At 35.3% G+C, this 25,662-nt stretch overlaps 11 protein-coding genes across 11 annotated transcripts; 6 read left to right on the top strand and 5 right to left on the bottom strand.

The window, feature by feature from the left end:
• Positions 1-148: 148 nt before the first annotated feature.
• Positions 149-9,301, top strand: myoJ (myosin-5b; the record flags this gene model as incomplete). Its single annotated transcript, XM_004362031.1, has 7 exons — positions 149-165; positions 214-319; positions 341-1,290; positions 2,256-2,803; positions 2,887-3,176; positions 3,261-3,410; positions 3,488-9,301. The coding sequence occupies 7 exons, from the start codon at positions 149-151 to the stop codon at positions 9,299-9,301; spliced, it is 7,875 nt and encodes a 2,624-aa protein (XP_004362088.1).
• A 516-nt stretch (positions 9,302-9,817) lies between these two features.
• On the top strand, positions 9,818-10,125 carry DFA_06384 (hssA/2C/7E family protein; the record flags this gene model as incomplete). The annotated part of the gene is made up of 2 exons (XM_004362030.1): positions 9,818-9,830; positions 9,896-10,125. The coding sequence occupies 2 exons, from the start codon at positions 9,818-9,820 to the stop codon at positions 10,123-10,125; spliced, it is 243 nt and encodes an 80-aa protein (XP_004362087.1).
• Positions 10,126-10,218: 93 nt separating this feature from the next.
• On the bottom strand, positions 10,219-12,580 carry argD (acetylornithine transaminase; the record flags this gene model as incomplete). Its single annotated transcript, XM_004362029.1, has 5 exons — positions 10,219-10,264; positions 10,319-11,620; positions 12,148-12,180; positions 12,326-12,348; positions 12,452-12,580. The coding sequence occupies 5 exons, from the start codon at positions 12,578-12,580 to the stop codon at positions 10,219-10,221; spliced, it is 1,533 nt and encodes a 510-aa protein (XP_004362086.1).
• A 364-nt stretch (positions 12,581-12,944) lies between these two features.
• ku80 (ATP-dependent DNA helicase) lies at positions 12,945-15,441 on the bottom strand (the record flags this gene model as incomplete). The annotated part of the gene is made up of 4 exons (XM_004362028.1): positions 12,945-13,418; positions 13,495-14,734; positions 14,822-14,990; positions 15,054-15,441. 4 exons carry the CDS (start codon positions 15,439-15,441, stop codon positions 12,945-12,947), a joined length of 2,271 nt encoding a protein of 756 aa, XP_004362085.1.
• A 235-nt stretch (positions 15,442-15,676) lies between these two features.
• On the bottom strand, positions 15,677-16,210 carry DFA_06381 (uncharacterized protein; the record flags this gene model as incomplete). The annotated part of the gene is made up of 1 exon (XM_004362027.1): positions 15,677-16,210. One exon carries the CDS (start codon positions 16,208-16,210, stop codon positions 15,677-15,679), a length of 534 nt encoding a protein of 177 aa, XP_004362084.1.
• A 64-nt stretch (positions 16,211-16,274) lies between these two features.
• DFA_06380 (uncharacterized protein) lies at positions 16,275-17,327 on the bottom strand (the record flags this gene model as incomplete). Its single annotated transcript, XM_004362026.1, has 3 exons — positions 16,275-16,282; positions 16,306-16,692; positions 16,823-17,327. 3 exons carry the CDS (start codon positions 17,325-17,327, stop codon positions 16,275-16,277), a joined length of 900 nt encoding a protein of 299 aa, XP_004362083.1.
• A 1,538-nt stretch (positions 17,328-18,865) lies between these two features.
• Positions 18,866-20,646, bottom strand: DFA_06379 (uncharacterized protein; the record flags this gene model as incomplete). The annotated part of the gene is made up of 3 exons (XM_004362025.1): positions 18,866-18,983; positions 19,929-20,247; positions 20,598-20,646. 3 exons carry the CDS (start codon positions 20,644-20,646, stop codon positions 18,866-18,868), a joined length of 486 nt encoding a protein of 161 aa, XP_004362082.1.
• A 98-nt stretch (positions 20,647-20,744) lies between these two features.
• Positions 20,745-21,011, top strand: DFA_06378 (uncharacterized protein; the record flags this gene model as incomplete). The annotated part of the gene is made up of 1 exon (XM_004362024.1): positions 20,745-21,011. One exon carries the CDS (start codon positions 20,745-20,747, stop codon positions 21,009-21,011), a length of 267 nt encoding a protein of 88 aa, XP_004362081.1.
• Positions 21,012-21,185: 174 nt separating this feature from the next.
• On the top strand, positions 21,186-22,925 carry DFA_06377 (uncharacterized protein; the record flags this gene model as incomplete). Its single annotated transcript, XM_004362023.1, has 1 exon — positions 21,186-22,925. One exon carries the CDS (start codon positions 21,186-21,188, stop codon positions 22,923-22,925), a length of 1,740 nt encoding a protein of 579 aa, XP_004362080.1.
• A 579-nt stretch (positions 22,926-23,504) lies between these two features.
• On the top strand, positions 23,505-24,543 carry DFA_06376 (uncharacterized protein; the record flags this gene model as incomplete). The annotated part of the gene is made up of 4 exons (XM_004362022.1): positions 23,505-23,555; positions 24,063-24,226; positions 24,320-24,391; positions 24,537-24,543. The coding sequence occupies 4 exons, from the start codon at positions 23,505-23,507 to the stop codon at positions 24,541-24,543; spliced, it is 294 nt and encodes a 97-aa protein (XP_004362079.1).
• A 181-nt stretch (positions 24,544-24,724) lies between these two features.
• DFA_06375 (uncharacterized protein) lies at positions 24,725-25,564 on the top strand (the record flags this gene model as incomplete). Its single annotated transcript, XM_004362021.1, has 3 exons — positions 24,725-24,898; positions 24,971-25,228; positions 25,394-25,564. 3 exons carry the CDS (start codon positions 24,725-24,727, stop codon positions 25,562-25,564), a joined length of 603 nt encoding a protein of 200 aa, XP_004362078.1.
• Between the last annotated feature and the right edge of the window lie 98 nt (positions 25,565-25,662).

Below are 25,662 nucleotides of genomic sequence, written 5' to 3'. Positions count from 1 at the left end.
TGAAATTTGTTTCCCCTTTTAATTAATTAATTATGGTTGTATATACGTGTATATATATATATATATATATATAGACTGTCAACTCAAATCAACATTTTTATTTTATATTTCATCCTCATCTCCTACTTATCTTATTATCTTTTGGAAAATGAAGATCATTAATTTGTATTTATCACTCACATTATTAATATTATTATAATTGTCTTGTTGGAGTGGAGTTGGTCAAGCTCAACAACAACAACCTGCAACCGATAAATCTCCATGTGTCTATAATGACACATCAACTGGATTTTATTACAATTTGACATCTTTGAAGTATGTAATAATAATAATAATTAAGATCTTAAAAAGGGGAATTAATGGTGTATTAATATTTTTTGGGTTAATCTTTAGAACACAATATTTTTCCGTATCAGTTGGTGATGATAAATATTGGAGATTGTCTTTTTCAGTGTGTAGTACAAACCCGGATTGTTCAGTAGCAGACCATTCTAATGGAGTGATGAGTTGCAAGAGATGGGGCGATTCCCTCCCTTCTACTGACATTACATCGCTGATTGGTACCGCCGTATTCCAAGATTTGAACAATACTCAAGGAGGATCACTTGGTACAATGATAAAGTCGTACAATCCACAGTCCAACGGAGGTGGTTGTGACAACAATACTTACAGACTCTCACTACTACTTGTCTGTGGAGATGTTAGAACGGTTTATTGTTCACAGCCAACCACATGCAATTACACGTGTTATCTAATCGATCCAGCAGCTTGTCCAACCAAAATCTACCACTTCAACATTAGTACCACTGTCATTGCCATTTGTAGTGGTACCACTGATAAATTCAATACCTACAATTGTGATATTGTCAATAATGGAAAGACCAATTCCTACGTTGCACTCTATTTCCATGGATCACAGGGAAATGCAACATTGTATAAAGGTGGTGAATTCAAGCCATCACCAGACCAACCACAAAACATTTGGCAGTACACCCGAGCCATCAAACCAGGTCAAAAGGTCAAGACACAATACAAATTACCAAATTCCATTGTACAAGGTCAAAATGGATCATTTGTAGTGATAGAGTCTATTCCATCAAGTGTACTTGACTCTAGTAATAGTAGTAGTAGTAGTAGTTTATCATCTGACACACCAAATACTACCACTGCTACTGCCACGACTGACACAACCAATCCAGAGACACTCCCAAGTTGTGGTACCTCTTTTATTTTGAACTCTTTCCAATTCACAACAATCATCTTGATCGTGGTCATGATCCTCCATCAACAGTATATTCTAAATAAATAAATAAATAAAACTATATTATATCATTATATTATTACTGTATCATAATTTGTATTTTTTTTTTTTGATATTGTGTATACAAACAAACGTCTTGTACAAATGTCAATCAATCGGATGATTAATTGATGCACACATACCAGTAAATGATAAGCATAGAGAGATATGATAATATACATATTGCTACATCTTTCAAAGCTTATCATTTACATGGTAGCTTTCTGTAGAGAAGGCAGTGCTAAAATAAGTCCATAGTCCCAACAAACCTCTTGGGTTGCGAGCATTCTAAGATGCAGATAGCAAAATCGATAGACAAGATCCATTTTACGAACGAGAGAACACCAAACCTCTGCACGGCAAAGGGCGTTAGATCGTGAATTTTCGCGTTGATTTAGATGCTCTTATTGACTAGTAAGAATATATGGTGTTAAATTGAGTTCTCTAAATAGTTCCGAGTTGAAGTGAAGATTACTTTAGATTGTCAAAATAAGATCGAGAGAAAGAAAAAGCAACATCTTGTCTTGGGAACCCAAAAAAAAAAATTAAATTAAATTAATTAAACGTCACCACCCCCATCATAACCGCAATCAGACTGATGCTTGGGGCTGGTTGGGGAAGCCTCTTATCATTTCATTTTTCATCATATATATCTTTGCATTTCTTATTCTTATACTCTATCACTCAACATACATTTATATTTATAACTCATTTCATTGTTGTGATCACAATCATAAGTAGTGTGTGAGTGAGTGTGTTGTGGTTGTGTTTGTTCGCTTTCTTGTTGTTGTTGTTGTATCATTATTCATCAAAATTACTTTTTGTATTTACGTTTTGTATCTCATCTTTTAATCATAGTATATATTCATTTCATTCATTATTATCATCATTCATATCATTTTATATTACTACTACTACTCTTACAATTTATTATCTTTTATATCTTTTAAACAAGAAGAAGAAGAAGGAGTATTATGGGTACGACAACAAATGGAGGAGCTACTACTCCACCTTTATCATTAATAGAATACCATGAAGGTATGGGGGTATGGATACCCGATGCTACATTGGAGTGGATCGCCGGTGACGTAGTGTCGTATAATAGCGACAATGGAGAGGTGGTGGTTCGCGTTGAAATCGAAGAGGAAGGAGAGAAAGAGATCACAGTACCCAACAACAAGATCTATCTCCAGAATCCAGACATTCTCGAGGGTATAGACGATCTCGCCGGTCTCTCTCATTTGCACGAAGCTGCCATCCTTCACAATCTCCATCACCGTTACAACCTCGACCAAATCTACACATACATTGGCAAGATTCTCATTGCTATCAATCCCTACCAATCACTGCCACTGTATGGCCGTGAAATGATCAGTGCATACTATGGTAAACAATTGGGTGCACTCTCTCCACACGTCTACGCCGTCGCTGAAGATGCCTTTAAAGATATGAGATATGATGGTACAAGTCAATCTATTTTAGTTTCTGGTGAATCTGGTGCAGGTAAATAAAATAAAACAAAATAGAAAAAGAACAGAAGGTAGATGGATAGATAGATAGATTCTAACAACTTGTTTATTTTTTAGGTAAAACTGAAACAACAAAATTCTTATTACAATATTTTGCAGCCATGGGTAACATGGTTTCACATCAACAAGGAGGATCAAGTGCGTCATCGACCCCATCTTTGAGTGGGTCGTCGTCTTCAATTCCACATCTTAATATCAATAGTAACAACAACAATGGTAGTAGTGGTAATCCACCACAATCACCATCATCAAAAAAGACAACATCATCTGAAAAATCAATTGAAGAACGTGTATTGGAAAGTACACCATTATTAGAAGCTTTTGGTAATGCAAAAACTTTAAGAAATGTATGAATATCCAAAAGAAAAGAAACAAGGAAATAACATATGATACTTATTTACTTTATTTTAATTTCTCTTTTTTTTTTTTAGGATAATTCTTCAAGATTTGGTAAATTTATAGAAATTCATTTTAATGAATTGGGATCAATTATAGGGGCAAAGATTTTAACATATTTATTGGAAAAGTCTAGATTAGTTAGACAAGTTTATAATGAAAGAAATTATCATATATTTTATCAAGTAAATATTAAATACAAAATATATAATATAATTAATTAAAATATATACTAAACTATATTTATTTTTAATTTTTAAAGTTATTAGCAGGAGCAAATGATGAATTAAGAGAATCATTATATTTAATGAATGCACAAGATTATTATTATTTAAATCAAAGTCAATGTTTTGAAATTGATGGAGTGGATGATAGTGATATGTTTCAACGTACGTGCCATGCAATGGGAGTGGCAGGAATCAACACACAAGATCAAGAGAATATATTCAAGATTTTATCGGTGGTGTTGTTGTTGGGTAATATCGTGTTTATGGAAGAGGCAAATGACGGGTCATCGATCGACGAAGGTGCTAGTGGCGGCGCATTGGAAAAGATTGCCACGCTACTTGGCACGTCGGCTGTAGAGTTGTCCAAGACATTTTTAACGAGAAAGGTCGTGTCTGGTAAAGAGGTGTTTACAACAGCCAACACCAAGGAGCGTGCCGAGAATGCAAGAGACTCGTTGTCAATGTTGTTGTACGGTCTGATGTTTGACTGGTTGGTCGTCAAGATCAACGCAGCCATGTCGGCACAACAAAAGAGCAAGTCGTTTATTGGTATCCTCGATATTTATGGGTTCGAGTCGTTTGCAGTCAATGGATTCGAACAGTTTTGTATCAACTATGCCAACGAAAAGCTGCAACAGGTGTTTAATCAGCACGTGTTTAAAGAGGAGCAGCAGGAATACATAAAGGAAAAGATTGATTGGTCGTACATTGACTTTAACGACAATCAAGATACACTCGATCTCATCGAGAAACGTCCAATGTGTATTTTGTCATTGTTGGACGAGGAGAGTATGTTCCCCAAGTCGACGGGCGCGACATTTGCAACCAAACTCTATTCCAAGCTGACCAGTCATGCCAAGTTTGAGAAACCACGTTTCTCGGGCACGGCATTCACCATCAACCATTATGCTGGACGTGTCACCTACGAGACTGACCAATTCCTCGACAAGAACAAGGATTTCATCATTCCCGAGCAAATCTCGTTGCTTCAACGTTCACAAACTGGATTTGTAAAGACTATATTGTCGACTAGCAACGATCGTCTTGGTGGTGGTGGTGGTGCACAACAAAACAACCCAAACAAGCCGAGTAGCGCAGCTGCGTCGAGTTCGATGAAGTTTAGTTCGGTCGGCTCGCAATTCTCCACCTCGTTGGCGACGCTGATGAAGACGATTGGCACAACATCCCCGCATTATGTGCGTTGTGTCAAACCCAATCCCGACAAGGCACCACATACATTCAACAAACATGATGTGATTCATCAACTGCGTTGCGGTGGTGTCATGGAGAGTGTGCGTATTTGTTGTGCAGGTTTCCCAACACGTCGCACATTGGTTGACTTTTACCCACGTTACAAGATATTGTATCCTGCTTCGGCACAGGTTGCCAAGGCGATTAGAGGAACACAGTCGACTAGCAAGGATCCCAAGGACGTGAATGCCGTCAAGCAGGCACAGGTACGTGCACTTTTAGAGGGTATCGAGTTGTCAGACGACAAGTACAAGCTCGGTACTACCAAGGTGTTTTTGCGTGCTGGTCAGCTTGCCGCTCTCGAGAATATGCGTATGGACAAGCTCAACGGCAGTGCCACCACCATCCAAACAGCCTGGCGTAAATACATATGTGCCAAGCAGTACCGTGCCTTGTTGCGTGCCGCCGTCACAATCCAAAACAAGATCCGATCACAATTGGCTCGCAACCAATTGGCACATCTGCAACGCAACCATGCTGCCAAAGTCATCCAGACTGCCTACAGAGGGTATATCAAACGTCGCGATTACCAAAGACAAAAGCATGCCGCTGTCGTACTGCAAAGTGCACTTCGTAAAATGTCGTCGCGTCACGAGTTGCAAGAGAAAAAGACAATGCAAGCTGCTACCTACTTGCAGGCTATTATACGTGCCTGCAACGATCGTCGTGACACTAGTCGTCGTTTGCGTGGTATCGTCCGTCTTCAAGCCAAGTGGAGAGGTAAAATGGCAAGAAAAGAGTACAAGGATTTACGTATCGAAGCGAGATCACTAAAGACGGTTCAAGAAGCAAAGAATCAACTCCAAGCCAAGCTCGAAGAGATTCAATGGAGATTGACTACCGAACAACGTGCCAAACAACATATTGAAGAGACAAAGATAAAGATGGAAAAACAACTAGAACAAATTCAATCAACTCACGATCACGTATTACTAGAATTGTCTGAATACAAGAGTAAGAGTGAATCATTAGAGACTAGTAATACATCAATGTCTGATGAATTGACTGTACTACGAAAGGAACTAGAAGAGACAAGACAGACATTGTCCGAGCATGTTGGTAGTTTAAAGAAATTGGAAAGAGAGAAATTGGATTCTACAGAGACTATAAAATCGGTTTCCGAGGAATTGGCAACAGTCAAACAACAATATGAAGAGACAAGTACAACCAAACAACAATTGGAACAGTCTTTGAAGGAATTAAAGTCGAGTACAACCGATCACATCAAGGATTTGGAAAGTCGACTTGGAGAAAAGACTATGGATTGTGGTGTGGCAACTGGCGAAGTTGCTTCGTTGCGTAAACAAGTCGAGAGATTAGAAGAAGAGACTGCAACGGTTGGACATATGCGTGATACTATTCAACGATCGTTTGATGAATTGGTAGGAGAAAACGCATCATTACGTGATGAAATGGAACGTACCAGAGGTGTTGCCGGTGATGAATATGATCGTGTTGTTGCTATCAAGGAATCAACTGAAAAAGAGTTACACTCTACTCTAGAAAATGTCTCTACTTTACAAGCTACAGTTGAACGTCATCAACAACAACATGCAGCAGATACAGTATCTTGGAAATCAACCGAAGAAGGAATGAAACAACAAATTAATCAACTTGTCAATGGTGGAGATGAACTACGTCTTAAACTATCACAAAAGGAACAAGAACATGTTCAACTCGTTGAAAAGTACAAAAAGATTAAAGGAAAATTGGAAAATGTTGAACAAGATAGTAGAGTTGCAAGTACCGACAATGAAAAGATTAAAATGGCCAGACAATTATTGGAAGATGAAAAAGGATTGCTCAATCAACAAATTACAAGTGCCAAACTTGAAAAGGAGAAATTAGAAGTGACCAATCAACATCAAAAGGAAAAGATTACTCAAATCAAGCAAACATTGGAACAATCAACACTAGAGAGCAACCGTATCAAGAATGACTTGTCAAATCGTGAAAATGATATTGCCAAGTTGAATCTAGAGACATCGGATCTAAAGAACCAAATTGCACGTCAGTCAAAGGAAATATTGGAATTGTCATCGTCTTCACAAATCGAAAAGAGCAAGTCTGACTTGGGTATTGTTCAATATGAACGTACGATTAGTGACCAAAAGCAAGAGATGGAGAAACAACAATCAACCATCAAGCAATATGATCGTGACCTTGTTAGTGCACGTGAAAACCAAGCTCGTCTTGAAATGGAAATCAAACAGTTGACAAGTCTAAAGGAACGATTTGAAAATGAATTCTTTGTTGCCACTACACAAAATTCATCATCTGCTCAAGAGAGTGTCTATCTTAAAGAGGTTACAACTCAGATGCAACAGAATCAAACACGTTTGGAAAAAGAGTTGGAAGACAAGAAACAAGTGATCAATCGTCTTGAAGACGAACGTGATGATATTGTCAAAAAGCACGATATCCTAAACGTACAATTTGACCAAGTGACCGAACAATTGACACTTGTCAAATCTGGTTTTGAAAGTCTCAAAAATGTCAAGCTTCGTTCTAAAAAGGAAAAGATTCAGGCTCTAGAAACCAACGTTTCACAACTGTCACAGGAAATCCTTCAACTCAAGAATGCTGGTACACAAAACCAAGATTCTATCCATTTGGGCCAAGAACAAATCAAGAAATCCAAAGAGAAATACCATCAAATCAAACAACAATTGCAAACACAAAAAGAGACTGCCATTAAATTGGAATCTGAAAATTCAATTCTTCGTCAACAACAATCATTTGTCGAACAGTCGTTTAATGAAACCAAGATGCGTAATGCTGATTTGAGCGAGTTGGTACTCATCAACAAACAAAAGGTTGAGTTGGCTCAAAGTGATATGGAACGTCTTGCTAGCATCAAGAGTAGCGAGATGGAGAATTTACGTACCAACAGTAATCAAGAGATTGAATCACTCAGAGCAACTCTTGATAGTTTACAGGTTAGCGAGCAGGCCACATCTGCCAAACTTGCTGCATTGGAAAGAGAAAGAGAACAATTGGCCGATGAAAAGAGTTCAGTACAAGAACAATCGGCAGGTATGGAATCCGAGTTGGAACAATTGAGACAAGAAAACGCACAACTTCGTCATCAAGCATTTGAAGAGAAAAAGTCACGTCGCAAGTCTGTCGAAATTCAACAAGTACTCGAAGACGCCAAAGTGGTTCAATCGGGAGAGATTACAACACTCAAACAAAATGTGGAGCAATTACAAAGCGAAAAGGACGAGTGGAAGAACGAGCGTCTCAAGATGATGGATGTTGTCGAGCGCATGACCAGAGAACGCGATGCATTTGAACAAAAGTATCAACAGTACAATGACAAGTTCAAGGCAGTCGATTTCCGTCTACGAAACTTCCAAAGTCTTGAAGAAATCATCAACTATAAGGAAAGCGATTGGGAAAAGCTGGCACGTAATGCTGGTAACCAAGAAGTACCCACAAAAATGTTGTCCAACTTTTTGTTGTCATGCAAGCTCGAACACTCAACGTTGGCATGTCAGTTGTGGTACCACCAAATCTCATACTGGAAGTGTTTTGAACGTAGTGAACCCTACATCTTTAAGGGTATCATAAAGTCAATCCTCGAGTTTACACGTAACCATCATGACGAACTCGATCTCACTGCCTATTTGTTGGCATGTACATCGTTATTGTTGTATGTCTTCCAAGCCAAGTTACCAACAGGAAAGACAACTATTATGCCTTCCATCCCCTCGATTGCCGATATTGAAGACACTGAAAACATTCTAGAATCTGAATCGTCGGCCAATCCATCGGCTCAATTTATCGACCTCCTCCACCAATCGGTCGGTCGCAGCTATGGTATGGCTTTCAAGACTGTCATATCCAAGCTTCAACCACTCATTGAAGGATCGATATTGAATGAAAACTATAATCGTAAGAGTGTTGGCGTCAGCTCCATCTCTTTGCACTCTAGTAATTCCAATATCCAATCGGCACCACTACTCCAAATTGACCATGTGACAAGCCACCTCTTTTCCATTATTAGTTTGTTCCAACAAAAGTGGATTCACTTTTCACTGTCCCAACAATTCTTTTCACAAATCTTCCATTGGATTGGTATCACCATCTTTAACGGTATCATGCTTCGCCAAGCCTTTTGTACAGAATCCTTTGCGCTCCATCTCAAGTCCAAGATTGACTATCTCGTCAAATGGGCCAATGAAATTGGTGATGTATGGGTTGGTCCCGTCGACTCTGCCTTTGTCATTGTCAAAGAAATCATCGCCGTTCTCACCAACAAGGACAAGGAAAAGTTTGCCGATGAAAAGTATCGTAAAACCGTTTGCCCATCAATCAATGCCAACCAACTCAAACAAGTCTTGTCCATGTTTAGTCCAACTGAATTTGGAAAGAAAGTATCGGCAAAAACTCTCAACTCCTTTTCCACCAACAAACTGCCTATCTCCCTCAACCAACCAATCATCATGGATGAAAAGAAATTGTTTGCATTCCCAATCAAATCACTTCATTACTTTGAAAAAGATGATATCAATAATATGTCTATCCCCTTATCAATTCGTTATTCGATAGAAACTGAAATTAAAAATATTAGTTATCGTTTAACTGAAGAATAAAGTAGAAGAAGAAGAAGTAATATACTATATTTGTACAAAAAAAAAAAAAAGGAAAATCAATCTATTAAAGTTTGGTTGTACAATGTACCAATTTGATCAAAAAACAGTGTGTGATAAACTACCTTTTTTAATATTTCTAGATTGTAAATTTTGATTCAATTAAAAGATGGAAATTTCTAACCACCTATTTTGATTGATTTACAGATCATATTAACTTTTAACTTTTTTAATCTATTATTTTGATTAACCCATCAAGTTTTCCTTTAAAGTCAAATTTAAAATGAAATAGGCATTTAGATCACTATGAATGATTGACTGTTCTTGTTTTAAAAATAAACCAGAATCATTTATTTGAATCAAATCCCGTTTATAGAAATATTAGATTTAAACAGTTTAAAAAAAATAAAATTAGAAAGGTAGAACCTTTACATTTCAAAACCTATAAATAGAAACTATTTTAAATATTTCAAATGATCAAATCATCAATTAATTAAATTTAAATCAAAAACTATCAAAATGTCTATCTTATGTAAATAGATTTATCAATCAAATATTATTTTATAATTTGTAAATATTAATTATTTTTGTTTATAGCTTCAATTTCATCTATGGGTAATGTAAAGTCATCATCATTCTCAAAGTCTGCTTTGATGTCAACTGGTTCCATGTCTTCTCAATCATCCAATGGTGTTGCTTGCAATAGTTGTCCAACTCACTATTTGAACCAAACTGTTGGTGGCGCTGTCCTTGTTGTTGGTGGTGTTGTTGGTATCGTAGGTGGTGTACTTGGTGGAGTTCTTGGTGGTCTTCCATGTATTCTCTAAATTGTCTACTAGCTGCGCTGTACAAATTCATAAATCTTTGTTGTATTTATCATCCATCCAATGTATTATTAAAAGAAGTACTATCATCTTGAATTATTCAAAATAAATAATATAATCTATTGATTTATTATGATTACTTCTAAAAAAAAAAAATATATATATTTTCTCTATTTTTTATTATCTATCTATCTACTTTTCTTTTGATTTTAAATAAGCTTCAATTGCATCAATTGCAATATCAATATCTTCTTGTGGAACTGTTAGAGAAGGACAGAGACGGATGGTATTGTCTCCAGCAGAGATAAAGAGTACCTTGTGGTGAGTGTTGGCAAAGGCAATTAATTCCTTGACTGGATGGTCAAACTCAACACCGACAAAGAGACCACCAGTGGTACGAATGTCAATGATGGGTTGTCCGTGAGAGGACTTTGAAATTTGAGTGAGACGGGTTACAATACGGGCACCCTTGACACGAACCTCGCGCAAAAAGTCTTCGTTGGCAATACGTCCAAATACATTGTTGGCAACGGCACAGACGAGTGGACCACCACCATAGGTGGTACCGTGGTCACCTTGACCAATGACCTGAGCGACATGCTCGCGGACGAGGATGGCACCAATGGGGAGACCGTTGGCAAGTGGTTTGGCCAATGTCATAATGTCTGGCTGCACGCCGAGACGTTCGTGTGCCCACAAACGGCCAGTACGACCAACACCGCATTGCACCTCGTCGACGATGAGTAAGGCGTCGTGCTCGCGACACAACTTTTCGAGATCTTGCATAAAGTCTGGACGAGCGGCTTCCAAACCACCCTCACCTTGCACAGGCTCGATCAAGACGGCGCAGGTGTTGTCGCTGATGAGTTCTCTGACCGAATCAATGTTGTTGTAGTCGGCAAAGGCGATACCCGGCACGAGCGGGCCGTAAATCTCACGGTACTTGCTCTTGTGTGTGCATGAGAGGGCGCCCATCGAACGACCCGAGAAACCGTGGGTGAAGGCGATCACGTTGATCTTGTTGGGATTCTTGGAGAGACCGTGACGACGTGCAAACTTGAGTGCACCCTCGTTGGCCTCGGTACCAGAGTTGGCAAAGAAACACTTGTCAAACGATGAGTAGGCAATCAGCTTTTGAGCAAGCTCGATGGCAGGTGCATTAAAATAGACGTTTGAAATGTGTGTCAACTTGGCACCCTGCTCTGTCATTACACGCAACACTTCCTCGTCGGCATGACCGAGTGCATTGACAGCAATACCGGCGGTAAAGTCAATATAACGGTCACCTTTGACATCGTAGAGGTGTGCATTTTTGCCATGGTCCATGACGAGGTTAGGAACACGTGCATAGGTGTTCATGATCACCTTGTTATGCAAATCAATAATCTTTGCAGTGTCTTTAGAGCCATGAATGTTGATGTCGAGTAGCTCTGGTTTCTTGACAAGCGATGAAGAAGTAGAATAGGTTAAACTAGTGGTGGGTTTAGCTAAAGTTCTGCTACATTTAATAAGGTGCGTTGATTTTGAACTAATTGATCTTATCATTATCGTTATGATGATACAAAAAGAGAAGATTATTAATTAATATTAAATAACAAATAATGAAACTGGTTATGTTGGTGATCTTGCTTGTTTATATAAAAAAAAATTAAAAAATTAAATAATAATTTAAATTATTCGTAATCTCCGACTCGGTGAAAGGTGAAAGTGAGTTCATTCATTGTTTAGTTTGAATGACGAAAGCAATATTATTTGTACAAAATATAATATAATATACATATATGTATTACTTATTACACAGTTGATGCATAAAATCAAAGTTAACATTGTTCATAATGAACAACCCAAGCACGAAATATATTCCAATACTTGAATTATTATCAACCAAAGAGAGATAGAGAAAGAGAAAGAGAGAGAGAAAGAGAAAGAGAGAGAGAAAGAGAGAGAGAGAGAGAGAGAGAGAGAGAGAGAGAGAGAGAGAGAGAGAGAGAGAGAGAGAGAGATAGAGAGAGAGAAATAAAATACATAGAGACCATCACATAAAGACAGTCGTCAACGCTATTATAATACATACTTTTGATTGATTTGGGATCTACAATGCTAGAATGAATATCAACAGAACCAATGTGATATACAATTTGTTTGGTACTGTTGATATTCATTCTAGCATTGGAATATAATTCTAGCTTTGTGCGATTCATACATCACTGCTGTCGTTGCTGGGATCTAAATTAGATGATAAGACAGGATCAGAATCAGAATGGTAGATGATGTACAACGATAAAGAATGCCGGGTTTGGCTGTGGCAGTGGTAGACTAATATTAGAACTTTGTCGAAAAGTAGTTGGGGCGCCTCGTCGACGGATGATTGCGAAGCATATCGATTGATGGATTGATTTGGTGAAGATGGGAAGTGACATAAGGAAACAAGTGTTGCTCTTCTTGCGTCAGCTGTCATGGCACACACTGTGGTTGAGAACGTCGCCTTGGTTGACTTTGACGATCAAGGTACGTCCTAGAAGTATTTTTGATTTGGAGAACAGTGGGTTGATGGAATGATTGTACTTTTGTGATTGACTTTATTTGTTCGTCAGTAAATTGTAACAACATATTGAAATCTTTTATTTGAAATATAGACATATTTATTGAGTGTATTTATAAATGAAAATATTCTTTGATCATTTTTTAAGAATGGTATAGTTGTAGGACATTTCTCGTCTAATTTGCAATTAAATGTCTACAAAAGTTGGATTTCCCGCCAAAACTTTTTGTCAATACGTTTCTTTGTTTAATATAATATATACAATAAAATCAATTTTATTTTATTCGATTTGGTCAAACAAATCATCGACAGTGTCACCTTTGTTGTTGGATGGTGCTTGAAGTGGTTGAACTGGTTTAGGTTTGACACCAAGGAATTTCTTTGATTCTTCTTCACTGACACTCGAGGTGTCACTTTCTTGGTCGTTGATCAACGTGATCTTCCATGTGACCAATAATTGCCAAAAGTCATCACGTTTCTTGGATTCAAAATAGTCTCGCAACTCTTGTAGAAAAGTGTTGAATGCATCTGATTCAGACTCTTTGATACAACCTTGTCTTAGAGCCACTACACATTCCAATGCCTTTTGATAGAATTGATCTTTTAATGAATCATTGACCAATTGTACAATTCTACTTCTCATCAAATTAATTGCCTTGTCTACCAAATCAATATCTCTTCTTGCCAACATATCTTTAAAGTTTTGAACTGGATTAATTGATCCAACTTCATTTACATATCCTGATACAAGTTTCTAAAAAAAATAGAATAATTAATAAATTAATTTAAATAATTTAATCTTTTTTTTTCTTTTTTGTTTTCTATCTTACATCTAAAGAATAATCAGCTAAATCATCAGCTTTACGTTTCTTTTTAGAACCATCATCATCTTGACCAATATATGAATCCAATTTAATTTCTTCTTCAATCAACATTCCATCTTTCCAACGATACTTGTGATCAGATTTGAAATTGTTGACTTTGGTAAGTGTAAATTTCGAGTGAAAGTCTTTGATTGCATCGGAAGCACGTTCGAGTATGTTTTCGTCGGGATTGATGTATTTAGAGATGAGTGGATCGAGTGAGGGGAGAGGTGTTTTTGGATGAAGTGCACGATGATGAAGACATTGGAAAAAGTGTTGGAGTGATGGGTTGTAGGTGTATTTTGGACGGAGGGATGGCATGGGCTGTCCTTCATCATCCTCGTCTGCTGTCATGAGATCCATCGATTCTATGAGACTGTGTGCAGCGTTGAGTTGGTCGGCTGTTGGTTGATACTGTTTTTTACATTGGGGATTCTTGGGTGAGATGGGTGGGAATTGGTAATGACGAATGTCATCGATAAATGGCAACGGATTGAAATAGAGACACTCGTAATTAGCCTTGATGTGTGGGTACAAGTAGCCAAGATACGGTGAGCAGTTGCTACGCTTGACAAACCGCACAATGATGACTTGGTCAGTCTCTGCCAACGCGTGGATAATGCCAGACAGCGCTAGAGCAGCTTCTTGGTCGCCTGGTGGTGCGACGAGCACTTCAGTCTGGCCCATCAGGTGGTGCAGAGGGATATGTGAAGCTGGCGCAAACCCAAGTGTCTTTAAACACTTGCTGGCACTAAGTTTGAGTGCTTCAATATCAATCTTGGAGTAGGGAATGATCGACTTTCCATATTTGTATCCTTTGAGTAGGTCGTGATCGAGAATCTCCTTGTCGGGGTCAGTTATACTATAATGCAGCTTCTCTTGCTTGACTTCAAGCGATGCAGGGTTGTCGGCCTGCTGCGCCACCGTCGACACCTTTTTAAGTGTTGGTAATGTCTGTATCTTGGTGCGCAAGTATCCCCAAACAGGTATTCCAAACTCTGTACTAATCTCCAACACACCTCTAAACCCTGTTCTCGAGAGCACAGACTGTGATCTAAAGAAGCTCATAATCTCCAATGCCTGTTTAACCGGCACCAATATACCATTGACCGATTGCACAAACCTTCTCAAAAACACTTCATTCTTTTCCTTTTCCGTTAATTGTATCTTGTTTTCTAAATCTTCTTCATCTGTAAAATCAACTCCTCTAAAAAAGTATAAATATAAATATAATATATTAATATACATATGATGTGATAGATCTATCTAATATATCATATAAATAAATACATACACAACATTTAATTTAACATCAGTATTTTTAAATTGTTGTTGTAGAATTGATAAATCATCCTTGTTGATTGGATCGCTTGCATTGGTTACCAAGAATATTCTCTTTTGAAATTTCTTCTTTTCAGTCTTGTGTATTAACATGTCCATTGCAACAATTAATGAATCAATTACTAAATATAATAAAGAATATGTTAGTTATCTGTCTCTATCTAACTATCTTTCTCATTACATACCATCACCTCTAGATTCACCAGGTTGAATTGATTCTAGAAATCTAAGTGTTTCTACTTTTGGTTCTTCTATATTACATGCAGTTGTGATGTGTTGATAACCATCCTTTTGTAAACTATTATTTGTCTCTTTGGTGCCGATCAGTACTAATCCCAACTCATCCTTTTTACCGTATATAAGCTTCTGTTGAAATAGAAGAGTAGCTGCTTTCAAAGCTTCATCAATCGGAGATGTATTGTTTGCTGATTGTAGTAGGTGTTGTGATTGTGATGACAATGAAGATGACGATGATGATATTCCACCGCCACCAACCGATCGGTGATGTTTATGCATTCCCAACCCTATATCTAATATAACTACTAGAGCTTCTTTAGTTGGTACTGTAGTCATTCCTTTTATCTATCTATATTTATCTCTGATACTCTAATACTGATATTTAATTTAGTCGTTGATTTTGGTGGTTCATTTTTTTTTTTTTCGTCGAATTTTGAAAGTTCAAAAATCATTGTCTGTCTCTTGGCTCAGATAAATACTTTGTCTAAAGTATTATTATTTCTTTTGTTTTATATATTTATATATAATTAATTATAATCTAAACTAAAGATTATTTATTTATTTATTATATTTATTTTTTAAAACAAAATTTTAATATAGAATTTCTATTTTCAAAGTTTGAGTTTAACATTGCACCTTTGGACAATGAAAATATTTGATTGAGACCAAATTGTGGTCGACCCGGATATCTAAATAATTCGACCCATTCGACGTTGCCATATTTTCCAATGGTCTCCCAAGAATCATTTGATCGAATGACTAGGTCATCATGTCCAACGATTTTCATTGCAAGCTCGATCATTTCAATGTCCAACTTTTGTATCATAGAGTCTAGATGAAAACCAAAGTAATATACTATGGGGTTTGTAAATGTCAATGTTTGGTGTGTCAAATAATATTGATAAAGATATTCGATAATTTCATATGAGTTGGAATAGAGTATAGCTTGGTTGACCAACATTTTGAATCTGTTTTGTTGTGTTTCAAACTGATCTTGTGTACCAGTATACTGAAACTCCAAAAAGTAATCGACCATTGCAATGTTTTTTTGATGGTCCACACCAAACAGGGCCAATGCAATATTTCTATTGAAATAGGTAGCCATTTTTTTTGAAGTGACTATAGGCAAACCCGGATACTGCATCAGTCTGTTGGGATTATCAGACAGTTTAAGTAACTTTTCAACCAATTGGAATTTACTATCCCACAATAATGAAATGAGGACGGCGTTGGTCACCTTGAATAATATTGATAAAAATCTAGCATTATCAGCAAAGAATTTGATTACTCTAAAATCCAGATTAATATCGCTAATATCGATTGGAGATAAATCAATCTTGTCGGGATCATGGTTTAAGAGTGAATCGAAACTAAATACCTCGGTCCTTAAAAATTCCAAAACCTCAATGTCTTTTGATAGAAAATTGATTCTTTGTACTTTAGGGTAATGTTCCACGAATCCTCTAGGATGTTGTTTTAATATTTTTAATGATTGTTGAACCAACTCTAAACGACCATACTGACAAATACTTGAAAATCCACAACCATCCAATAAATAAAGAATTATAAAATTCAAATTTACACTATCTATTAAATAATTTTAAAATTATCAATATTATTATTATTATATGATTACTTTACTTTGTGTCTAAATATTTACCAATATTAAAATGATTATTTAAAAAAATAATTAGACTTTTTGCAATACTATCTATACAGTTGTGAATAAACATAGCTTTGTACCATAGGGTGGTTGTGTATAGATCGGTATTTGGTGGATGAGAGAAATACGATTTCAAAGTTGTGTCAGTCATTTTAATCTTTTTATGGTATTTCTCTTCGTATTGTACCAAACTTTGATAACGAATATGAATTTGTTCATCTGTGAAATGTTCTAGTATATCTATATAATCACTAAATTTATCTGAATATATCCTATGAAATATCTCTTTTTCTAGTATTGCAATTAAACTATCCATATAATAGAAAAGGAATTGTGTAGAGGATCCTCGTAAAAATATTTCTTTAAATTGTGGAATGGAAAGTTTCTTTGCCAAATCAACAATAATATTGTCGATTATTTGATTCTTTAGATTCCCTTCAACTTTTAGCTTGATAGGTTCATTAGATGCCTTTAAATAAGATAATAATGAATCTCCAACATCATCAATGATATCAAATAATATTTCTCTTCTACCATATTGAATACATTGTATAATCATTTGTTTGGTAAAATTATTATTGATTGATTGATATTTATGAATAATACCATTCTGATTATTTTGATTATGATTATTATTATTGTTGGTTCATTGTCATTGACATATGTTCATTATTGTTATTATTATTTATAAATTCTTGATAATTTCCATGATTGATTCAAATCTTCTGATATTGTGTTGTTGTTGTCTAGTGTTGATAAAGAAGAGGATGACGATGGTTGTGATGGCAACATGTCTTTTAGGAGTCCAAATAATCTATTTTTGATGACGAGTTGTAAATCACCTTGTAGTTGAGAATACCTCTTTCTTGTCAAAGATCTAGGTACATAAGATCCGAGAAAATAAACTTCATTACGTATTGACTTTAAAATCAACTGCAATAAATAATGATTTTTGAATACTCTTGTAATTGAATTATTAATATTATTAATATTGTTATTATTATTATTATAGTTGTTTTCTTTTTCTTTTTGTTGTTATTGTTGTTATTGTTTTTAGTATTTTTTATTATAATTCGCATTTTATATGTATATATGTATATATATATAGTATGTGCACATAACATAATGAGCAAACCAAAAGAAAAGAAAGCTATATAATATATTGATAAAAGACATTTCAATAAATTAATATTTAATTAATCTATTATTATTGTAATAAAAAAAAGCAAGCATACCTTTCTTTTAACTAATAATAAAAATAAGGTAGTCGATGTGAAGTTGGTTCATTTGAACTACTCTCTCTCTCTCTCTCTCTCTCTATTTATACATATATCTTATTATAGTTGATAATATATTATTACTAAACTGTAATAAAATGTATATATATATATATTATATTAATAATCATCTTTAAGCAGTAGTCATACGTATTGTTGTTAGATATTTATGTTATTTATTATTTATTATTTACTTACTTATTTTATTCATTTAGGTCAGTCATCAATTCTATAGGTATGCATTGACTTGAAAACGGGTCCTGAGGATTTCCAATTATTATATCTTTCAAACATTGATTTTTTGAATTTATAAACAGAGTAGAGAAAACTTGTAAATTCTGGGCGTTGGGACAAGTACTTGGCGACACGAAAATGTCCATCATCCAAAACTATCTGTAACAGGTTTTGTGGACTGCCTTCAGTTCGTGTGTTGTATAAAAACTGTACAATCTCTAAATCGCCTTTGCTCCACGCCATTGCATTTTTCGATGCACTACAACCTCTGTTGTGTAGATATTCCACGAGTTGCAAATTACCGCTATAACACGCATGGTCAATCGGGTATCGTACCATTTGAATAATGTTGTCAGCATGTTGCTCGAACAGATACTGTATCGTGTCAAAGTGACCGCGTGAGAGAGCAGTCGTCAAAGAGCGATCAATCAACATGTTCTGTTGTCCTCCTCCTCCTCCTTCTCCTCTACTCTCGTATATCCACTTGACAACATGCGTGTTGCCATTCTCGATTGCATGTTTTACTGTTTTAGTAAATGTATTATTGTTGTTGTTGTTGTTGTCTTGTTGGGGAATGATTATTTTTCTAATCTCGACGAGATAGTTGAGGATTGGTACCACTACCGATTCTCCATGTACATATTTTGCAATCGTCTCTAATCCATACTCTGTGAGAGTCTCTTGCATTGAAGAAAAAGATACCTCTGAGTATTTCTGGATCAACTGGTATAGAGCAAGACTGCCGTGTGGGGCAGCTTCGTCCCACAGAGAGTTGAGCCCGTGAATCGACGCTCTCGCCGGGCCTGTCGACTTGGACGGCAGACACGCCTCGGGATGCTCAAATATCCACTGCGCCACCTCCAAATGCCCGCCTCTGACAGCATAATACATCGCCTTGTTTGTGAATTTGAGTGTCTGTTGACGATACATAAATTTTAGGCAATCAATGTGTCCGCTCCCAGCGGCCATGTCCATTCCGTGCGACGTTGCATCCCACTTGTGCGCATGCAGCCATTGCAAGACCTCAAGATGTCCGTGCTCAGCCGCTTGGTTGGCACCAGCCATTGACCATCCGGTGAGACTAAACTGAGGGAATAGGAACTTGACCACATCAAGGTGTCCGTTCTTGGCTGCCATTTCGACCGCTCCAATCGACCCCGTCACACGAGGTTGGTACTTTTGAATGAGTTTGAGTACATCCAAATGCCCGTTTGCAGCGGCCATGTTAATCACATAGGTCGAGCACATAATATCGGTCTTGTTTTCGAGCATCCAATGAACCGTCTCGGTGTGTCCGTTCACCGCAGACTGAAACAATGCATAGTTGCCACATCCCTCTGATCTATTAAAATGAAGAAACTATATAGATCATTTTTGTAATTAGAATACAATTTGATCCTTTTTTTTTTTACAATTCTATAGTTACCTTTACAATATCCAATCTTCCACGTCCAGCAGCAAAATCCATCATCTGATGATTCAATGGTGGACAGATCCGTTGAATAGTGTCTGCATCAGTCTCCATCATATGCAACATGATGTCGAGATGATACACTTTTTCGAGTGTCGCCTTGCACGGTTTAAAGTTGGGTGACCATGCTCGCAGACGCAAGAACATGTCAAGTGTGCTGTTTGGGTGTGCAGTATACCTTGAAATCATCTTGTGCTGTCTTTCAGCGTCAACTTGATCCGATGAAATCCCCTCAAACAAGCCACCAACCATACTCCATGGCAATGCATACTTTGCAACCAAATCAAATACCGATAACTTTTGTAATTCTCTTCCTTTAATATATACTGGTTTCTTTTCAAGAAAACGAGGTGATGCAGATGATGACGATTGATGATTCATAGCAATCTCTGACAACTCTTCAATTGATTGAAATATTCTACGACGTATATACAATATTCTAAATACATCTTGAAATGTTGTTTTATTATTCATCCTATAATTCTCTTTATCTCTATCTATAATATTATTAAAATAACCATCTTGTTGTGTAAATCACACTACTATGTGATTCAAAAAGAATAAAGTTTGAGTCATCATTCTCTTTTTGGATCAAAAATTAAGATATTTTTTAGAATTCTATTTTATTTATATAAATTACCTCTTTTTGATTATTATTACCATTGCTATAATTATCTCTTTTTTTTAAAAATTAATCATTTAATTTACTTTTGCCCAAAAAAGGAAAGTAATTAGTTGATAAAAGGAAGGAATAATAATATTATAAAGTAATCATGAAATGGTGTGGGAGTATAGTGCTGTAGATTTTTTGGATGGATTTTAACAAAGAATTTGTCTCCTAACAAACTATAAATGAAAATGATCACATTCATTAATTGTATAAAATAAATATTCATTTATCTATTCTTATTATTATTTATTATCATGTTATTTCGTATGTATCCAATTCTAAAAAAATAATATTATTTTCGTATATAACATTATCATTGCTAACATGCATATAATCTTTTCGTCATCTATCTACACAGACAATTTATCCAAACTTTCATCCATTTCAAGTCACTCTATCCAAAGTGAAGTGATTCAAAGTTATTCTGGTGTATCAAGTGGCTATGTCAACTCTATTACCTGTGGAGGTGGATGTGGTGGCAGCGGTGGTGGTTTCGGTGGCAGCGGTGGCGGTGGTGGTGGTCGCCCACGTCATGAAGGAGGAGGTGGAGGTGGCGGTCATAACGCCGGTATGGAGTCTGGAAGAAACTAATCAATCCTCTTCATTATTCCAATATCATTCAACATATTATGTATACAAATTATAACATAAATACAAATAAATGTTAATGATGAAAAGTCCTTTGAAACAAGAGTTTTTTTTAATATTATTTTTATTAAACTTTGAAGTTCATTATTCATGTGTAGTACAAATATTTAATAATGAATGGATAATAGTAATAGTAATAGTAATAGTAAAGACAACAACATAGTAGTAATAATAGATAAAGAGATTAATGAAAAGGAACAAGATGGATGTTGTGTATTATCATTGTACATTCAAGCAATCATCATTAATATGATATTGACAGAACCAAGGTGCAGTAGTAGAGGAGACATAGTAGTTGATGATGGTGACGATGTATATGGACGTAAACAATACAGTACATCTGATAAAACATCATATCTAATGTATAAAGGTGAACCTGAACAAAAGAGTAAGAGGAAGTTTGTCAATCATTACAAACTGATCAATATTGCATTGGTGTCGAGATGGTGGTTACAAGTATCAAAACAAGCAACTACAACATTAAAGATATCTGGTCCGTTAAAAGAATCTTACTTTTCAAGTGTTTGTAAAGGTTCAACAACAACAATTGAATCATTTAAATGGAATGTTCGTAAAAGAGATTATGATCCAAATGAATTGGATGATAAATATAATCAAATAGAATATAATCAAAATATACTTTCAAGATTATTACCAAATCTAAAGTCATTGGATATAGTGGCATATAATTTGGGTACAATGTGTGATTGGCCAATCACTCAAATGGTCGACTCTTTTCCAGAGGTTCAGTCAACCGTCCACATCATCATTGACCAAAGAGAACATTGTCTTTTGTGGAGACCACCTCATACCAAACGCAATATTCCACCATTGGTGACGATCACACTCAACGACATTTACGAGTACTTTGCTAGTGACTCTTTTTTTGACAATGTTCTTGAAATGATCGATGTCTTGCAACCGGTATGTCTCAACTTGTATTTGGACGATGGCAACGGTTGTAGTGGTGATGTTTTACATCTAGAGAAAAACATTGATGTCATTAGTCAACTAGCATCAACAAAGCATCTCAACATTGGGTATGACTTTGTCGAGTTGGAAGAGTTTGTTGGTATTCTCTCGAATGGATTTCAATTAGAGTCGATCAAAGTTGGTATCATCACATGTCCCCTTGTAAAAGTAATTTTAAAGGATCAATCATCATCATATGGCCACCACACCAGATGTGAATATTGTACAAGTGGAAACCTTCAACTAAGAGATACCATCCAACACTGGGACGAATTTTGTTCAAGATTATCAAACAACACGTCTCTTGAAAGATTGGATTTGGAAGATACCCATCATGATGGATACATCAACAACAAAAAATCAACAACATTGGATAGATTAGCTTTACCTTTTATTTCAATTTGGACGAGTAATAACAAGATTAAACTAATTGGACTGTCAAAACTTTCATATATTATATCACCTTTATTTTTCGATGCTTTATGTCATAATCAATGTATTACAACTTTGATGTTGACTAGTGGTACATTGATTCAAGAATATATAGAATCATTCTGTCAATTGTTAATGACCAACATGAGAATAAGAGTTGTTGGGATCAAAGAAAATGATTTGGAATCAAGTAAAGAGTTGGTGATGGCATTTAGACAAAACAAGTCGATTAAAGTATTGGATATTTCTGGTAATAGATTTGGAAATGATTTATTTGATTCATTTTTGGACAGCGATACTATTCAATATTTGGTAATCGATAAAGAAATGAACAAATTAAAACATAATTATTTTAATCAATCAAAATCACTTTTAAATTGTTTTATCTATAATTATGATGATGATAATAATAATAATAATAATAGATTCTATTTTAATCCTTCACTTTTTTAAAAGATTAAAATAAATTTAAAATGTATATTTTTTAAAAAATAAGTTTTTTTTGTTTTTTTTTACCAAGATTGATCAGTATGTTTTAATCAGGATTTGACCAAATTTGATGAAAAAATTATTATAATATAGAAAGCAATCAGGAGAATAGAATAGTCAGAGAAAACTAAATTAGAAACCAGTTTTTTTTTACTCGACTCTTTTTTAGTATGTTTTGATGGTCAGAATTTGATGGAAATCGATGAAACTTGGATAGAAATGTAGCCCTTGGTGTGGAGAATGCAGAAATAGAAAAAAAACTAAAGGAATAAAACCTCGACATGGAAAAAAGACATTTGAGAAAACCTTCTAAGGGAAAGGGCGATGGCACTGTCCTTTCGTCTTTTGTTTCTTTCACAAATGTTTTTTTTATTGTTTGGTGAGTAGTATTAGAGTTTCAAAGAATCAATCCAATTTGGATAGTATTCCGGACGATTAAAGTCTAGACTTTAATCATCTGGAATAAACTAAAAGGGACATAGTTTTAAATATTTTTTGTTTTTTTTACTTTTAATTCTTCTTCAAGTGATCCCTTTTTTAGCAATGGGATCACTTGAAGAAGAATTGGAGGAACTTGAATCTGATGATGATGTTGTTAGAATTTTTTTTTGCCGCCACACCCTCTGATCCAGTCCTGGTAGTAGACATCTTCATCCTCTTATCAAAAATTTTTTTTGCATTCCCACACCATAACAACAAAAACAACTCATCATTATTATCAGATTGTTACTTTATATTTTTTTCTCCTCCAAAAGCAACAAGTATATAATCATATTTAGAACAAACGAGAGAGAGAAGGAGAGAGAAAGTTCTGTTATTTGGTAGTAGATTATTGTTATTGAATTGATCAAACAATGAATCCATTAATCAGTTCCAATTCTACCATCTCTACTTTGATATCGGCATCTTCACAGTTGAATTGATTGGTAGACTATCACTTGCTTTGGATACGATAATGTTGTCACTACTCTATTTGCTTGCATCAAACAACTTGATGACGACAAAAAGAACAAGTTGGCCATCACCTATGTGCCTACCACTAAACTAGTTTATTTAGTGGTAAAGATTATGACTATCATAGTAATAGTAGTAATGGTTTAGAATCAACCATTGATAATTAGATCAGCTGCCTCCTCTTCTTTATCTTCTTCTTCTTCTTTATCTTCTTCTTCTTCTTTATCATCATCTACTTCATCCCTTTATCATCGTCGTCGTCGTCGTCGTCATATCAAGAATTGGAATTGCCAAAACAAATATCAAGTATTGTAGATATTGACAGATCATCATTACAATGATCTGATAGTGTTTGTTTCAACGGTTTCATTGTATTCAACCCAGAATGATGATATTTTAAAAAGTTTCATCATCATCAACAACTTTAAACCAACTAGTTTTTGGCATTTTGAAATGGCAAACTTTCTTTATACAAAGTAATTACAATCACTCCAACAAAGATTAATTAAAAGATGTTTTAATTAATAATATTAATAATATTGATTTAAATGGTAAATGAAAAAAGAAGAAAGAAAAAGTTAGTTTTATTAAGTTAATCTTTTTTTTGATTTATTTTTTTAGATATTAAATTTAATTCTTTTTCAAATCAAGTGATAAATCAACGCTTGTTATTAAAGATGAAAATGATAGAATTTATATGATCATGATATATTGCTCGTGTATTTTATGGAAGGATCAAAATTTATTCTATCTATGCTCGTCTGGATTGAATATATTTTTGGTTGATCAAAATCAACAACTACTTAATCATGTTTGAAGGAAGTAATAGTGCCAATCACTTGTGTGATTTGAATGGATGGAACAAGAGAGATTTAAGGATTCATGCACTTCTTGGTCTAAAGTATCGTCAATTGGAAGTGGTAGAACCAGCACGGACTCAAATCATTGGATCACGATCAACATTGGAAGGATCTCGATTATTGGTACATACTATTTGGAAAATACTGCTAAACGTTTGGGAAGATCGCGATCACAACCTACTTTACTTGCTTTAGATAGTTTGGTTAATGATAAAATTTGATCAGATTTGGAATTTTATTTTCAAAGATGTTAAAGAACGTTGGTCAATGATGGAAGAACATCAAATTATCAAGGAATCTTTAAATAATAATAATACAATTACAACTGCTCTATCATATATTAATTGGAAACATGAAAAAAACAAACAACAAAGAATAACAAATCAAGATGATGATAATATTATATCATTTAAAGGAAAGATGTTTAGATTGGAAGATTTTAAAAGAATAGCAGTTTGTTTTATCGTTTAAATGGAGACCAATGATGGAAACTCGTCAACCCTTATTATTTAATCAATTAGTAGTAAATTATAATCATAATAATATTTTGATTGTAGAGTAAAGATTAAAATCGACACGTCAGATTTTTTTTTTTTCATCTCCTCCTTTTAAACCAAGAAACTTGCGACACTCTTTGAGATTCTACCCGACACGGTTAAAATCATCATTTCTTTTGCTCGTACTTCTCTCACTTCAACACATGTCCACATCATTCAACGTGTTATCGCTCAAGATTACTGGCTAGAAAAAAATGAATGGTGTTGGTTTCAAGAGTTGTTCACTCTATAACAGCGTGACCATAATGGGTAAATGGCATATGTATATATAAGATGGGTGTGGTGCGTGACGACTGAAGAATGAAAAGAATTTGTACAAGGAGGACTCCT

This window comes from Cavenderia fasciculata (genome assembly GCF_000203815.1).
Source record: "Cavenderia fasciculata unplaced genomic scaffold Scf_Dfasci-G-p-12c09.r1-3, whole genome shotgun sequence".
Classification (NCBI taxonomy): Eukaryota; Evosea; class Eumycetozoa; order Acytosteliales; family Cavenderiaceae; genus Cavenderia; species Cavenderia fasciculata.
This window is presented reverse-complemented; position numbering and strand designations above follow the sequence as displayed.